Below are 17,050 nucleotides of genomic sequence, written 5' to 3'. Positions count from 1 at the left end.
CCACCACAGACCGATGGCTTATACAACAGACATTCATATCTCACAGTTCTGGAGGCTGGCACTCCAAGACCAGGATGCCAGTGCAGTCAGAAACTCCTCCTGCTGCGTCCTCACAGGGTCTTCCCTCAGTGAATGCTCTGCCCCCAGAGAGCTCTGCTGTCTCTTCCCTCACAGGACCCCACCCCCGCAACCTCATCCAACCCCAATCACCTCCCAAAGGCCTTGTCTCCAAACACCATCCTGTTGGGGGTTAAGGGCTTCAACATGGGAGTTTGAGGGGCACACAAACATTCAGCCCACAACACCACCCACAGAAATCATGATTTAGTTTTTTCCTTCTTGGTCCACTATCCAGAGACACTGCTACCCTCTCTCCTCACCTCCTGGCCTGTTTCTCCCTAGTGGGTGCTCAGTGTGGACCCCATGCCTGGATCACTCTGGTTTCACAGTTTCACGGCAGCTCCTAAAGAAGCACCTGGTGTCCCTCAGTCTCTGCCCCTGGTCCCAGCACTTGCCTGCAGTGGCCCCAGGGCTGTGTGCCATCGCCCGAGGCACTGGCGCCAACTCTCAGCCAACCCGTTCTCACAACATGCTCTCAGCAGGCCATGAACCCTTGGCCACACAGGCCTAGAGTTCTACCTCAAGTCACTTCAAAGAGCGTTATGACACTAAAGTTTAGTTCAGTGTGTAAATGTCTACCCAGTCCTTCAGAATGGCAGGCATGGAGTTAGGCTTTGGGTTACAGAAGTCCAAAGACCATGTCTCTGCTTTCGCTGACATTCTGGAGGAGAGGAAAGGCTTCAGCGCAGAGGACAGGACGTGCAGAGTGAGCAGGAGAGGGCGGAGCACTGAGCTGTATGGGGCGGGGGTGGGATTCTCTCTGAGTCAGAGGCAGAACTCCACCAGCTGCCTGCAGAGGGATGAGCAGGAACAGAATGCGGGGTCCTAAGAGACTGTGCTGCTCCAGGGACCAGAGTCTGCTCGGGGGCCGGGGACAGGACTGGAAAGACAGGTGGGGTTCTCACAAAATGTGGGCTTTGACAAGGAGAGTGCAGGTGTTAATTCTGACCTGCCATCAGGAAGCCTGGGTTGCGTGCATTCCGGGCATGAACTTCCATCCTCACCTGGGTCATTGATGTCCCTGCTCCTTCAGAGCCAGGCACCTAAATCCTCTGTCCTGAGGTTCATGGCCTCTTTATCAAGTGGACAGCGGTGGTAATGATCTGCGGGAGCTGGAGAGTTTGCATTATCAAATGTTCTTTCTTCTCTCCATTTCCAGCCCTGTTCCGAATAATCTTAGCCTGGTGATTTTCCAAAATAATCTTAGAGTCCTGACTGTACTTCCTTTCAAACCAATCATTAACTGGCATTTGCCGGCAAACCACTGGTGTACAATCCGAGAAGATTCCTTTCTCACTTCCGGACCCTATTTCCCACTATTTCTGTATGTAAACTCACATTCCAGCCAACTAGTCTTTGCTTCCAAACACACCACGTACATCCCCACCTCCATCCCTTGCCCATTCAATAACAGTGCCTGGAACACCAACCCCACTCCCACCCCCTGACAAAGCTCAGGCAAGTACCTTCTCCTTTACCAGAATGCTCACAGATACCCTCACCTGTAGGGGCCATCCCGTCTGACTTCCCTCTGCACTGTGTCTGTTCCCTCACTGGGCACTCAGGTCCAGTTACCCACCAGTGGGGCTTAGCTTCTCACACTGAAGTCCTGCCTCGGAGGGGGCAGAGTAGGAACAGTGGTTCTCGCTCTCTCCCCAGCACTTTACACGAATCCGAAATTCAGTGAAGGCTCCACAGATGTCTACGGTGGTAGTGTTCACATAATTCTACAATAACAGGCTTTATTGTTTTGCCAGTTGGCCTAACTTGTACAATCAAGTTTTGAAGTTTTCCTAACATGAAGCACACTGATCCTTTCACATGATGGAGCTGTGATTAGTTTTCTGTTCTTTATAAGTGGCCACTATGGGACTGAGGAAACAAAGTTCCCTTCGAGGGAATTTGCTGCCACCATAGAGGCCTGGGCTGCCCCAGAGGGACACCTCCCTGGTCCTGGGGATGGATGTCTTGCTAGCCTGGGTTCAGGTGCAGGGTGGTGAGGTTGGGCAGCAGTGCCCACTGAAGTGCCAAACATTGGCAGGCCTGGGCAAATCCGACCCAACATGGGACCTTTCTGCAAGACACCAGATGTCAGTTTGACAGGGTGGTTGGTTGGATTTAGAGCATCTGTGAGGACCAGCAGGTTGGGAATAAAACTCCCCAAACAAGATCTGGCACTGAGTAGATATGTAGCGGGTGCTGCATAGATATTTGTACAGGTGTTTCTAGTGTGGTCTCTAGGGCAGCATCAGAACCTCCTAGGGCTCTGTCAGCAAACCAAGGGCCTGCAACCAGCACCTTCACAAGGTGCTGGTGGTTCTGCTGCAGGTCAGCATCTGAGAAGAACAGGCCTAAGTCAGACACCCGAGGCCCAGCCAGAAACCTTTCCTGTGTGGAGCTCTCCTGCCAGCCCACTGGGGAGAAAAACCTTCTCCCTGCAGGGTACCCTGCTTCTCAAAGATTTGCAGCGGTGGATCAGATGCAGATGCAGATGCAGATGCAGACATCGCCTCAGGTCCGCTCATAACCGGCCATTTGACCTTCAAATTGTCATATAAAACAGGGCTCAAACTGCCAACCCCACAGGCACACAGGGTGCAAAATGTAAGGAGGCCCTAATTTGCCCTGCTCTTGCATAATCTCACAGGTGAGAGCCTCCTAAACTTTGCAGCCTGGGTTCCTTTGTGCCTACTCTAGTCCCAGTCTTGGCTGTATGCATGAGTGTGTATGTGTGTCTCTGTACAATGTGTGTATGAGAACATGTTGTGTCTGTGTGTGCATGTGTGTATGAGTGTGTCTCTCTTGTGGGCCTGTGTCTCTGTGTTGTGTGTGCATGTATGCATATGTATGCATGTGTGTGCGTGTGCGTATGTGTGTGTGTACAAACTTCACCAGTCCACATCAGCAGAGGCCCCTTTTCATCCCCCTGGTGGTGCACACTCAGAAGAGGCTGCAATCAGCACTCCCTCGGCTCGGCCAGCCCTCGCCCCACCCTGTGCCCGCTCTGAAAGGCATTCCCAGTCAGGCTGAGAAGCCCTGTCTATCACATGGAGCCCCTGCTCTGCCTGAAACCTGTGGGGTCTTGGCAAGGCATGTCTCTCTGGGTCTCTGTTTCCTGGTCTGGGAGCCCTTTTAGCCTGGGTCAAGCCTGGGTCCAGGTGGAACGTGGGTGTAACAAGTCCATGAAGCTCCTGCAAGGTGTGAGGCACTTCCTCCCAGGCACTAAGGTAGTTCAAGTATACAAGGTGAAAGCTGGAGAGATAAGTGTTCCTATACCAAGTAGAGGGTAAACAGGCCATAAAAATGAAATGCTGGGGCCTTGGGGAGTGGGGAGGAGCAACGAAGTTGCAGAAGGCCTTAGCTTTGAGGATGCCAGGATGTGGGGAGCCCGTGACTCAGAGTTTCACAAATATGAGCTCATTTGGTCCTCAGCAGCCCACAAAGGCAGAAGCCACAAGTCCACTCTACTGGTGAGGTCACGCAGGTTTAAGTGTTTGAAGGGGATGCAAAACCAAGTGTGTCCTTCTCTGAAGGCTTAGCCAATAAGAGGGCAGTTAGGCTCCCTGGCCTGAAGGCCAGCCATGTACATGGAGAAATGGTGAACACGCACAAAAGATAAGCGGCTGCACACAGCTGCGTGTACACTTCGGTACAGACAGTGACTTCCAGGAAGTGGACAAGAGCAGTGTGGGCAGAGGCACGATGTGCTCCTGGCCTCACATCTCTCAGAAAGATGGACACCTTCCAGCCAACAGGATCAGCCAGGCCCTCAGGACAGCAAATGAGTCGTTGTCAGCAAGTCTCCTGAGAGCCGGTCCCATATGCAAAAGGGTGTGCTCGAGGCCCAGTCTAGACAATTCCGTGGCTAGCAGGAGTGGGGGACATGTAATCTTCCTGGTATGGACACTGTCACAGCATCACAGAATACAAGGGCTGGAAGGGCCCAGGCCTTGCCACACTGTCAAGGAGACGGGAGGCCCCGAGGGGCATCCTACAGAGTGCAAACCTCTGAAGGCACAGGGGTTAATTAAGCACGGGCATGTTCAGCAAGCATTTGATTTGGCAGAAGTGGGCCTGCCTCCATGCCATTTGCACCTACAGCTCTGCAGTATTTCGCCAGGAGCTCACCAGCCACCCTGGATCTAGAGCCAGTGGAGACCATGTGGAGCCGCCAGCAGACCCTGCAGTCTCATGCCACCTTTCCAGAACATCTGGGGGCCCAGGCCAGATGAGGTTTATCTGGCATTCGCAAAGGCGTGGTTGGACTGGGTGACTATTCAGAGAAATGGCTTTGGTGGGCCCACCACCAGGGTGTTAGTTTCCAGTCTTGTCCCCCCGCTGACCAGTTTGGTCTGATTCTTTCCCCTCCTGCTGGTGCTCTGACTACTTGAGAGGGAATCACAGGACTACAGCTCCTGGTCCTGAGGGAGCCTCTCACCTGTCATCTACCTTGACTCCTTGGCAGCAAATCCTGCCAGGGCTGGTGTGGCACCTGCCCACAGCAGGCAGCCTGTTACACTGAATTAAACTGCAGGCCTCAGATTCCAGCCGGCTCGGAGCTTGGGTCTGGTGCCTCACTGGCTCCAGCACCAGCCCCTGCCACCCCCGGCCCTCAATAGCCTCTTTCCTCCTCCTGGTTCCCATCTCGAAGGCACAGCCAGGCACTGAGGGTGAGTCAAGGGGTCACCCCCTTCCTGCCACCTTCTTTTTGAGGGTGCTCAGAGCCCTCTCAGTGCTGAAGAGCAAAACAGAGCAGGATGCAGGGATCTGGGGCTCAGCTAGTCATAGACTTTTAAAGGTGCCAAAGCTGGGCTGTCATTATGACACAAAGTAGGAAAATGTAAGACAGTGGATGGGGAGGGGAGAGAAGAAGACAGAAGGTTAGTGAATGCTCATTAAAAATAAATGTATGGCTCCAGGTCAGTTAGGAACAAGTTTTCCTGTGGTCCTGCCTGAGCTGCACACAGAGCCCACACACCCCTGTCGGCTCATCTTTCCTCCGAGACCAGCTCCACTAAAACCCTGGGATGTTGGGGATTCCAGCAGGAAGTCCAGGAGCAGCTGTTCTACCACTGGCAGGATGCTTCCCCTACCACCGGGCGTTCTGGTGAGGGGAGGCTGGGAGCGCTTTTCCAGAGGGCGGGGCAGCTGCAGACAGGCGGGGTTCTGAAGCAGCACTTCGGCGCGGGGCCCTTTCCCTCGGCCTGATGCCTGCGCGGCCTTTCACTGCGTCTGCGTGGTGCACGAAGGGCCTGCCCTGAAACAAAGTTTCGGCCCAGGGTTCTGAGTTATTCGTGGGAAGTTTCAAAGAAAACATTATGAAAATGTGAGGTCTGGGCATCTATCTGCCCTGGAGGACTTTTGGAGACCGTCCTCCCGGTGACCACTGTATGGAGAGGGGGAATGTCTCCAGCAGCTGCTCTGCGCCGCCGGGTCAGCACCCTGGTCTAACCTTCAGTACTTCCTAGAAGCCCTGATACAGATGCGGAAATTCAAGGCCAGAGAGACAGTTTACTAGTCTCAGGTCACACGGGGAGAAAGCAGCAAGGTCAGGTCAAGGTCAAGGCTTCCCAGGTCAGCCCCTTCTGCTCCTGCAGAGATGGGGAGGCTGCCACTGGGCCTGTTTCACAGTGACCTCAAAAGTCCCCCTCTTGCGACCTCACACGCTGAGTTTACCCTGGAATAACGGCTCTGCTGACCTCCCAGAGAAGTGGAGGAATCAAAACACACAGAGGGCCCTGGGTTTGTGCAAATACACAGTTCCCGTGATGACAGCAGATTGAGCTGTTTCTCTCAGACACGACGCCCAGGCAGCTCCCTGACCTCTCCGCTGTGCTGGTGTGACAGCAGCAATATGTCCCAGGGGACTAATCAGCACTAAGTACTCAGGTCACTCCAAGGCCACTTAGGAGAACAGTGCGGAAGACAAAGCTGATGAGCTTTGTGGCTGAAGATGGGAGAAAGAAAGGAGTTAAGAGAAGGGAGCAAAACCATTTTTTTCTCAAGCTGTCTGCTTGACGGGTTTTCATCAGAGAAATGCCACCAGCCCAATCTGCACAGCAAAGAAGTGAAATATTAAATAAAAAAGTAAAATTAAATCTCTTTCCTGCCAGTGCTACACTAGGAGCACATGACTGTGTTTGAACCCAAGTGAAGGGACCCTGAGGAAGTAACAGAGGGACCGAGTCTAAACTTGGAGAACGGGGATCCAGCACCTCGAGTGCCCACTGCTCGCTGCCCGGGGATGGGGCCCGGGTGACTGCACTGACTTCAAGGACAGGTCTTCCCAGTACCTGGGAGGCTGATTCCATCTCACCCACTGGACCACTGGTTTGTGACATGGACCCAACAGGGAGACCAAGTGTGGATTGGAGATGCCCAGGAGTAAGTTTGTTTTTTGGCCTGTGATTTATTAAGGTGCCCATGGAGAGCTGTGTTTTTGTTGTTGTTTTTTTGTTGTTGTTGTTGTTGTGTTTTTTGGGGGGGTTTTTTTGGTGGCAGTGGTGGGGAAACATAGCAGCTCTGGGGGTATGTACCCAAAGAAAGCCCCCTCTCTCTGCCTTCCCTGTTGGTCGATCATCTCCTTCCTCCTCACAGGCACCTCCAGGAGTGACGTCCAGGTAGAAACCACTTCCCCCACTTCACAGATAGGAAGACTGAGAACTGCACTGGAGAGGGGGCTGTTCTCACTGAGCTGGAGAGCTGGGGACACTGACAAGGAATGCAGGCTGAGGGACCAAAGGCCTGCCTGCCACCGCTGCTGCCGTGCAGGCCCTTGTGCCCTCTCCCAGGCTCAGGCCCGAGTTCCCAGTGGAGTTGCAGGTGCAGACCGTCCGGTGCCGCAGGGAACTGTGATGAGCTGGGCTCTGGGACAATGGAAAGGGGACTTGGAGTCACATCCACTGCCGTCTGAGCAGCAATTCCCTTCTCTTCTGCAAATGTGCCAGGACAATCCCTGCCGGGAGAGTCCTGAATCCCATGCTTACCTCGGCCTCAATGGTAACAAGGAGACTTCCATTTGTTGAGGGTTCCCTGGGGCCAGGCACACTCAGCTCTTCCTTTGGGCATGAAAGGGGCTTTGGCAGAGCTGGAGCAGCTGCGGGCTGGCTGTGCTGAGCCTTCGCCATACTTGGCTTCTTATGCGGCATTCATGATGAAGGAAGGATGCACAGGAGCCAGTACAGAAACTGAACCCAAAAGTCTCTCAGGAAGGAGACTCCTAGGAGACTGTGGAGCCCAGACTCAGTGATGTGAGCTGTGCATGGGAAACAGAAACTGTCCTACGAAGCTGCTCTGCTATGTCCCATGTAAGAGATGTTTGTTTGCTCATCACATCCCCACATGGCTGGGGGAGGGCTCTGGAGGGGCTTTCAGAAACCCAAACAGGCTTGTCAGCCCAACCCAGGACTCGAGAAAATGATTATGAACTCTCAAAGTCCTACTTAAAAGTACGTGGCCACAGACACACAAGGAAGGGTGGGTGTTTCTGGCCAACCCTGACCCAGAACCTCTACCCAGGGTCTCTGACCATGGGCTGGGGAAGCTGGGATTGGCCTGGGATAGTGGTCAGGAATGGAGACCCTTAGACTGGACCTCTCTGAACCCCTCCCTGCAAAGAGAAACCCAGACCCTCAGCTGGACACGGTCCCTGCGCATCCCCAGGCAGAGTACCTGGGCTAAGGTGGTTCACTGTGGCCCCAGAAAGAATCACCTCCCCAAGGGTGCTGAGTGTGGGGCTCATTCTTCTCCCTTCAGAGGGTGTTTCACATCCTCGAGTTCTGTCTCTGAAGGGAGCGGGGCTGAGAGACTCAGCCTTTCCCCAAGTCTCAACTAAAACAAAAGCAAAGTGCAGTCTTGAATGGGGGTGTGTTCCCCTGCCCCCTCCTTTTAAAATCATCATTTTCTTCCTAAACAAAGTTCTTTTACCCTTTGGCTCCTTGTGTTCTCAGAAGCACAGAACTCAAAGCTCTCTCTGAGCAACTGGAAGCTCGGCACCTCTTGGACTGGTAACTACAGCAGCTTTAAAATGCTTAGCGCGGAAGACAGACCAACTGTGGCGAGGGAGCGCAAACACATCCCGCACAGTCACGCAGAGCAGGCTCCTCCTGAGACTACAGACTGCAGTCGCTGCCTGAGCTGGGGGCGGCTGGTGCAGGCTGGGCGAGGAGGGAGCACAGCCACGGAGCAGCCCCCCTGCCTCAGGTAGTTGGTTGTGCCCCAGAGCAGATGAGCCACCCAAGAGTCCACTCAGGACCTGGTGTGGGTGTCTCTAAGCATAGCCAGCTCTGCCAACATGTCACTGGAAATGTCCCAGGATAAGAGGAGCAGCTTTATTCTTCTCCTCTAATGGGGGCTCCTCTCCCCATCCCCACTTTGTGTGCGGGTGAAATTCACCAGCAAGACAACTGGGGCATTTTGCAAAATAGAATGGGATCACTACATAATCTCATGTGCATATTTGAGGAAGTTTTCCTATGAAAAATAGATACTTTAAACACACCTTCAACCACACACACATACATTGTTTTTATGAGAGCCGATTAACAAATGCTAATTCATTCAGGCATATCTCCACTGAATTACTGTTTCATTTAATTGCAGGGGAATTTTCCATTACTAAACTCTCCCTTGCTGATTTTTTTTGCATTATTTATATATTTTTCAGTTTCACTAATAGTGAGGTTGGTATGTGATATTATCTGCTCTTTGTGCGTCTTAAATTTCTTTTTCATCTAAAATGTTTCCTCATTCTTGCAGCTCCATGTAATCTGGGAGAAACATCATTAAAAGCAGACAAGATTTGACACATAAATGATTGAAAGGGGCACTGGCTGAATTAACCCGACAGGAGGGCACCTTGTCTGCCGGTGCTGCTCTCGGTTCAGGCGTGCACGTGTGCACGAGGGCGCCTCCACTCTGGGCCAGTGTGGGAATATCTTCCTGTGTCAGGGAGTCCCGCGTCTGTCCGTGAAAAGACTGTGGGTGCACAGCTAGGAACGAAGCCCACAGGGGCTTTAATAATAAACACGCAATCTCTTTGTAAGTCCCGAGAGCGCAGTGCGTAGCTCCGGCTCCCTTTTCATGGACGCGAATCAAGACTCGGACATCTAGACGTCAGAGATCCAGACCAGCTGGCTCCCAAAGGCCATGCCTTCTTTTGTTCCTGGAGAAGTGAGGGGTTCCGGTGGTGGTTAGGGGTGCTTAGGGGAGGTGGTGGGAGTCGTGTTCAAAGGAATGTATTCCAAAGTAGAATTTCAATTTTCTTACATTGAATGGCCAAGATTGTATGCACCTGGCTACCTTCATTTCTGAAATAAGTTTGCTCATTTTGATTCTCCAGCCACCTTTTCCCTGCCCCCACACAGCCTACTTTCAGCTTTTCTTTTCTTTCTTCCTCTTTCTTTCTTTCTTTCTTTTTTTCTTTTCCTTGTTTCTCTTTCACAGAAACAAATTCTGGAGGATGTGAATGATTAAACTGTTTACTCTGAGGTTTAGGTATGAAAAGACATGTCACTGTAAGTAAAGTTTCACCTTTATACTCAACTCTATCAATAATTACAGAACAAGGATGACTATTAGTAAATCTCTTACAATTAGCTCTTACAAAAATAATGCCATTTATTCTAAGTATATTGAGTTCCATTGATTTTACTTTACACAAAAATTAATTACAAAGTCGAGTAACCTCCAAAATAAAGTCAGCATATGAAATGATTGTGAACGTTGTGTGTCCACGGGAAACATAAACCTATGAAGCATGTTCCCATTAAAATTGGAGATATGAGGCCCTAAATGCAAAGTTTTGACATACTATTATAGTAGTAGACATTCTCCGTTGAACAAAAAAAAATCTATTAATAATTATAATTCTGTGAGATTGATTTTTGTGCTGTGTTCCCTCACTTCCTTTGTCCTCTTCAGCAGAATTAGAAGAGTTCTTTTGGGTATAGATTGATAAAATTAATTAACTTTCCTTCCACTCCAAAAAAAAGTCCCAAATAAATGCTTCCAATAGACATCAAAAAGTGTCAATTAGAAATAATTACTTCTTATCAATCAGTGGGGCAATTAAAGTGACAAAGCTTGAAAAGATACTTATCTGAAAACTAATTCACAAGGTAGCTAAATTATCTCCTAATTAACTTGCGCGGAGGAGGGTGGGAGGAAGGAGCATCTGGAAACAAAGATGAACTGAGGAGCCCTGGTACCTCTTCACGCCCTTTCAGACCGTCTCCGTCCCAGGAAGACCTTACTTTCGACCCAAGCGAGAAACCTGGGAAGAAAGCAGGCCCTCCTCAAACGCCTTTGGCCCCTTTCCGCCTTCCCAAAACCCGGAGGAGCGCTCAAGCCTTCGCGTCTCGGATCTGGGGAGCTAGAGGCATGCCCCTCCGCGGTCCGAAGTCTCGTTTTATCACTTGCACAGCCCATTTTCAGGAGCTCGGCGACAGGGCTGAGGCAAGTTGTTCCACATAACTTTTAATGACAACCCGCTTGCTTTATTAAACCCTCTTCCGCACTGACACATTGTTGTTTACATTAGTATTTATGTGATGTTTATCACTTCCTATACCTCTTTGAATATTTAAAGAGTGTTTTTACTTTAGAGGATCTTTGGTCCCCGATGCTACAAAATTCCCAGTGTTTTTACGAAATGTTCAGGCCATCGCTAACCAGCGCACACCAGAATAATTCGATATTCGCTCTCCACATCCCTTCAGAATAAAGCTGCAGAAAACATAGGTATGAGGCAAGATCAGCCGACAGGGAGCCGAGGACCGGCTGGCGGTCGGAGCGCAAAAGCGCTCAGGACACTCGGGAAAGAGCACCTCGGGTCTTTGAAAGCGGCGCGCCCGCCCTGCTCCCGGGAGCGGCCCGGCGGCCTTAGCCCCGTCCTGCCCCAGAGGAAACTTAGTTGGGGGTCTCCAGGTGAAGGCCTTTAGAAATGGAAGTGTTGGAGGAAAGAAGCCGCTAGCACCTAGGCGAGAAAAGCGCTCACAGAACCAGGAGTGAGTTTGTGAATTGAGCTCTACATACAGGGCAATAGCGTTGAGTAAACTGATGGGAAAGACAGGGTCCTCAGTCGGGTTAGCCCACACAGGGTTTAGAAACGAGCAGGGGCAGCCTTGAACCCGTTGGGCCTCATTTTAGGCAACTTCCTTTTATTTTATTAGCATTGCATTAAACTAAAGGAGAAAGTCTCATTCTCCCTCCCGCTCAGCTTCATTTCTTTGTTTGGAGGAGGGGGAGCCTCTCTGGCTCCCCTAGACTGAGAAAGACAGGCCCCTCCGGCCGCCGGGTGCGCCGCTCCCTCCCCAAACCAAGGGCCATTTGCTTCTGAGCTCTCGAAATCCTCGCAACACCTGGGCCTGTTGCCGATTTAAAATAAAAATAAATTGTGTCCTTTTTCTTTCTATCTTTTATTCCCATTTGTTCTCATGAGTGCTTCTAGAATGAAAATAAGTAGCGAAAACAAAATCAAGTCAGCCCAAGGAACTGCGACTTGCCCTTACGTCTCAAAGGATCTGGTCCAGCGCGGTAAATTCGGGGTCCGAGAGCACCTGGTACTAACACCGCCAGAAAGGTCAGGAGAAAGTCGGGGGGGCGACGGGGTGGAAGCGCTGGACCAGCCTGGCATGGGATCCCGCACCCGGGGAGCGTCGGCCTCGAAGACGGTCCTGCTCCTGAGGCGGGGCGACGCCCGGTATTGTACCCGATTTGGCTAAAGACTAACGGGCGAAAACATAGTTCTGGCCCCAGAAAGTGGTCCATGAGCGCGCGTGGCGCCCGAGCTGGGCTGAGCAAGGGGTGCTGGGGCAGCCCCGCTCCGTCCCCCTGCTCCGGGAAGGGCCGCGAGGTCTCCGACCCGCGCCCGCGGAGGGATGGCAATGGGGGGTTACTGCTGACTCGGCCTCCGCCACGCAGCAAACCCGAATAAGAAAGAGCCCGGCGCCCCGGGTCTCCCTGCGCCCCACACCGTGGAGCCTGGGCCGGGAGATCCAAGGCTGCGCGCGAAGCTGGACCGCCGCGCTCTGGCTAAATAGAGATCTCAGCCGCGCGCTGCGCGGATCCGACCCTCCTTATTATAACAAATGTCCCGTTTGCCGAGCGGACTTTATATTCGCCAAGAATTCATCTGAAATATTGATTTCCTCTCACTTCGCTGGCCCAAATCGATAGCGCTGCGCCCTGGCCCCATAAATCGCTTTCCCAGCGGCCGACCCGGCTCCATTCATCACTGCGGCCGGGCCGCGCCTCTGCCCGCTGTCCACACTTGCTGCGCGCCGAGTGGCCGTGCCCAGCGCGCCCATTAGCCTGATCCTAGAGCTCCTTCCGGACGAAGACCTGCACCCCCCAACTCTGCCCCGGCCTGGGCCAGGAGAAGGAGAGGGCAGGTGCCTCGGTCAGGGACTCAGAGCGCCTTTGAAGGCCCTGGGCCCAGGCGCCAGTGGGTAAGGGGTTCGGTACCGCGGGCAGCTCAGTCCTTGCAAGCCGAAATCCCCGCGTGGCTCCCCGCCTGGCCCGTGCTCGACCAGGAGGAGTCCGAACCCCAGGCTCACTCATGGCTCTCAGGCCCCGAACCACGGGCTACTTTCCCGTTGGGTTTAAAGGTGCGCGGGGCTCACAGTCCGGCCAGGAGAGCTGGCCCATCTCTAGAAGAGCTGCGCGCATCCGGACAAGGGCTTAGTGGTCGAGGCAAGGGAACTGCAAGTCCAGCAGGGCCCAGCCCACACTCACGGGCCATGGCAGCCAGGGGTGGGCGTGAGGGACAACTCTCTAACCCCACGAAGGGCTCATCGCCGCTCCGTGTGGTCCGCACAAACCAAGGCCTGCGGAGGCAGCTCCGCCGGACCCAGGGAACCTCAGGGCCGAGAGCCGCGCGGCGGTCGCAGCTGGGAGACAGGCCCGAGGCGACCCAGCTGCGTCCGCACGCAGGAGGGACCCGCGAGCCCGGCGCGCACGCCCCCAGCCCTGCCGACCCGAGCGCACGCACGGACGCACAGCGACGCGGGGCTCAGGGTCCGGCCACGCGCGTCCTTACCGGATCTGATGGAGTTGTGAGGCATCGCGGAGGATCGCTCGCGGCCCGCGGCGGGCTCAGGGAGTCCTCACGCAGGTCCCTGCCGCATCCGCCGCACCGCTGCCCTGCAGACCCGGGGAAAGGGGCATGAGAGCATGTCTGCTGCCTTAGACCTCCGCCCAGGCCCTGCCCGCCCCCCCGCCGGCCTTCGTAGCGCGGCTAGAGTCGAAGGGTTTAGAAGTGTGGCAATCTCAGCCTGGCCTAGCACACACTTGGGGGTCTGCCACCAAAGTCCCAACTCCAGCCCCGGTGCGCTCTTCCTCTGCTGCCCCAGCCTCACCCAGTTTAACTTGGGAGGGAAAAGGCTTCTTGGGACCCTTTCTTTCTCGAACCAACCCTCTCCCCGGGTCAGCTTTCAGCCAGCCCTGCGCAGCATACCTGGCCGGCAGCCTCAGGCCCTCAGTGCCTGGGTCCGCCGCAAGGGTGCCCTGGGCCTGCCTTTCTCCTCGATCCCAAGTTTGTTCCCATCCACCAGGCATCGCCACCGGTTTTATCCCGCCAGGGCCCTGAGACAAGGGTCTGGAGAGGCTCGCAGCCCGCCGATTGGCTGGCTGGGTGCAGGGGGGTGCGGGAAGGGGAGGATTTTGCAAGGGGGACATGGCTGAGTGGACTCAGGAGTTAGAAACATTCTCTGGAGCTTCTGTTTCCAGCGGAGAGGAGAGGGAGGCAGCCGAGTCCGAATTCAACAGGCCTGGGAGTGTTCAAGGGTTGGGAGATGGAGACCCCAGGGCCTGACGAGGAGGGTCTCTGTGCCCTCCCGGGGCCACTGGCCAGCAGAGGGGAGAGGCGCAGCTGCTTTACAACATGCTGTCCTCTTCTCGTCACAGGCAAGGGGCCTTTCTCTCACAGGAGGGAACTTTTGTTTCTATGCCTGCTTCTTAAGGCTGAAGCTGCTCACCTGCTCACCACTGGTGTGGACTTCTTCCAGGGGGAACCCTGCAGAGCCCCTGAGCCCCTTCCCTCCTTGCCACCAGGCAGGGCTCCCACACTCACACTACCAGGTTAGTGACAATGGCCACATAGCCAGCTTCACAAGGACCCCTCTCTGCCAACACACACACAGTGCCAGCACTCTTTCTTGCTCCTGGGGATTTTGAACTTGGGGGAAGAGTCCAGAGGACTGGCAGTGAGAGCCTAGATTCCACCTCGGTGTGGAAGGGTGTCAGAAGGGTCAGGACCAGGCTGACCTCTGGCCTTGTCTGCAGAAGCCAGCAGCCTTGGGGAGGTGAGGGCCTGGGTGTGGATAAGAAGGGTCTCTTGTGTGGGGCCAAGGGTCGCTTCGTGGTGGCAAAAGCTGCCCCTCCTTCCTCAAGGACAGAAGGGGGGTTTAGGCAACACTGCAGAGGGAAGCAAGGCCTGGATGCCCCTTGATCTCAGGCCAGGCTCCTGGACTCAGGGTCGCAGGTGAGAGGACAGCAGTGCTCCGGAGCCCTGAGGGGCTGTGCTGCCAGCAGAGGCTGCTCTGGATCAGAGGTGCGGGAGGCACAGGAGTGCGAGGGCAGCGAAGGGGCCTCAGAGATGGCTAGTTCAGGCATGTGTGTGTGTGTGTGTGTGTGAAGTCACACAATTTTTCTCGATTAGAAAAACGTTCTGTCTCTCAGGCGAATCCACTTGCTCCTCCCACCCAGACTTCCTCATTTCTTGATTTAGCAGGAATTAATCATTTTGTGGAAAAAGAATACGTATGACCCTAAATGTATCCTCCATATTTGTGAATGTCTCTAAACTAAACAGTAGGTGCTCATTGTTTTAAAAGTCTCTCTGACGTTGTTACTTGCCGTCGCTCTGTTTCCACATGTGCAGCGCCCACTCTCTGGTCGGACCACAGGGAGCAGCTGGAAGGACGCTGAGATGGAAGCGGGCCTCGCACAGCATCGGTCCCACCACCAAGCGGCAACTGGCCCCCTGCTTCTGCAGGGCAGCGTGGAGTGTGCATTGTCCTGACCAGCCCCTGTCCCAGGAGTTCCGCAAACCTCAGAGGGCCGCCCACTGAGGGACTGAGAGGCACCAGCAGTGCTGGAACTCAGGCCTCCTTCTTTCTTGCTCATGCTCTTCTCCCCTCAACAAAACAAGCCTCTTCCTTCCCCACCCCACCTCCCATTTTTGGCAAAAGTTCTCAAAGGACAAAAAAACAACAAGTCATCAAAACGTTCTGTTCCTGTCCCATTTGTAAGCTCATCTTTAAAAAGTCATTTTAATATGAAAACTTAGTGTACAAAACCTACCTGCACTCACCTTGAGAGCAGCCCTTCCCCAGACTGCGGGTGGCAGGAGGAGGCAGCTGAGCAGAGAAGTCCTTCCGGCCCCACAGGCAGGAGGAACTCAGGGAGCCCGCTGCTCTGCTCCCGCCCTGCTTTCTGGTCTCAGTGGGGAACAGGCCTGGGCCTTTGCCGTGTCCTAGTGCTCTTCAGCCGAGGCCCAGAAAAGGGTTATTAACAGCACCCACCTGCTTGGGGCCAGCCTCCTTGTCTCCAAAATGATGAGGTTGAGAGAGATATATAAATATTATATATATTTATATATACATACATACATACATATATCTATACATCTATACATATAGATTTATACATCTATATTTATATATAAATATATTTATATATTTATATATATACTTATATATAAATATATATAAGGTGTGTGTGTATATTCCTTTTATCATGCTTTTTTCCCTCAAACTTTAAAAAAATCCATGATTCTTGGTTAAGAATGAAAAAATCTCAAGCCTTCCTTTGATGTTACTTAACATTTTTAAATAAATTTAGCATCACGAGTAGGAGACTCTCGGATCAATGGGAAACTCAGAACACGCTTTTTAGAATCAACACCTTCTTCCTGGGCCCTTCGCCGACTCGATGCCTGTGAGCCTCTCGTGCCGAGATTGTCGACCAACAACCTGTGGTTTAAGCCTAGTTACAATTTTTTAACCCAGTGTTTTTCCCAGAAAATTTATTTACTTGTCAATATGAAAATAAATAGAGAAGAGAAAGTAACTCTGGCTTGCCTTTAAAATTTTGACAGATCTGGCCACAGATCTGAGTGTTTCTGTGTGGAAGTGAATGTTCTTTCCAGGTTAACATTCGAAGAGTTTAATATCCATCCCAGGCAACGAACGGCCTATGTCCAGTGAGTAGTCCATGGTTCTCTGATTTTAGGTTGATCTGCTGAGCTTTCTAAAGGTGGTCTTTTTTCCGAGGCTCAGCTGAAGTCCACTGAGCAGGTGGGAGGGGTTGTCAGGGGTGAGGCAGAGGGTGATTGTTCCCTGGATGTGGAAGTTGGGGTGCTAACACCGACTGTCCCAGGCAGACCAGGATGAGCTGGTCATCTAGCTGATGAAGCTGGGAAGCAGGTGGTTTGGGAAGCAGCTCGGGGTTTACACTGACTATGGGCAATGTTCAACTGTGCAGCTGGGGTCCTGCCTCCTGGCTCCGGCTGCCTGGCCCCTGAACTCCAGCGTGGACCAGGTGCCCCAGGAGAGACCAGCCTTGGGGGAGGGTTTCTGCCCCCAAGAACCCTTCTGGGTTACCTGCCCACCCCACACCACATGGTGAGGGCCTCCTGGGACTCCAGTGCACTCTCTGGGCAGGAGACGGCCACTCCTGCTTTGAGCTGAGAGGTGAGTGGCTGGGCCCTGGCTCCCTGGGTTGGGCCCTTGCCTTCCTCTGAGCCCCCTTTCCCCCTTCTTTAGGATGTGGGTGCAGGTAGGTGTGGCCAGGGCAGGCCTGTCCTAGCTTTGCTGTGAGATGAAAGGAATTATGGATGCGAAAGCTGTTTGAAAGCTGCAGCTCTGCACAAAGTTAATTATTATTAGACAACAAAGGCAGGGCAGCATTTCCAAAAGGGCAGAGTTAA

At 53.2% G+C, this 17,050-nt stretch overlaps 1 protein-coding gene across 6 annotated transcripts in view; it reads right to left on the bottom strand.

The window, feature by feature from the left end:
- Nucleotides 1-13,663, bottom strand: part of PAX8 (paired box 8) — a 52,887-nt gene extending 39,224 nt beyond the window's left edge. For 5 of the 6 annotated variants that reach the window (XM_036028259.1, XM_036028260.1, XM_036028262.1 and 2 more), the window contains exons 1-2: nt 13,577-13,663; nt 13,160-13,263 (exon numbers count right to left, since the gene is read on the bottom strand). In XM_036028259.1, the coding sequence (XP_035884152.1) occupies nt 13,160-13,184 (25 nt within the window). In that variant the 5' untranslated portion in view covers nt 13,185-13,263; nt 13,577-13,663. The remainder of the gene's footprint in view (nt 1-13,159; nt 13,264-13,576) is intronic. The other variant, XM_028514391.2, reaches the window with a different exon arrangement.
- Nucleotides 13,664-17,050: the final 3,387 nt, after the last annotated feature.

Source organism: Phyllostomus discolor, chromosome 6 (genome assembly GCF_004126475.2).
Source record: "Phyllostomus discolor isolate MPI-MPIP mPhyDis1 chromosome 6, mPhyDis1.pri.v3, whole genome shotgun sequence".
In the NCBI taxonomy this organism is placed as follows: Eukaryota; Metazoa; Chordata; class Mammalia; order Chiroptera; family Phyllostomidae; genus Phyllostomus; species Phyllostomus discolor.
Note: the sequence above shows the minus strand (reverse complement) of the source record. Positions and strands in the feature narration are given on the sequence as shown.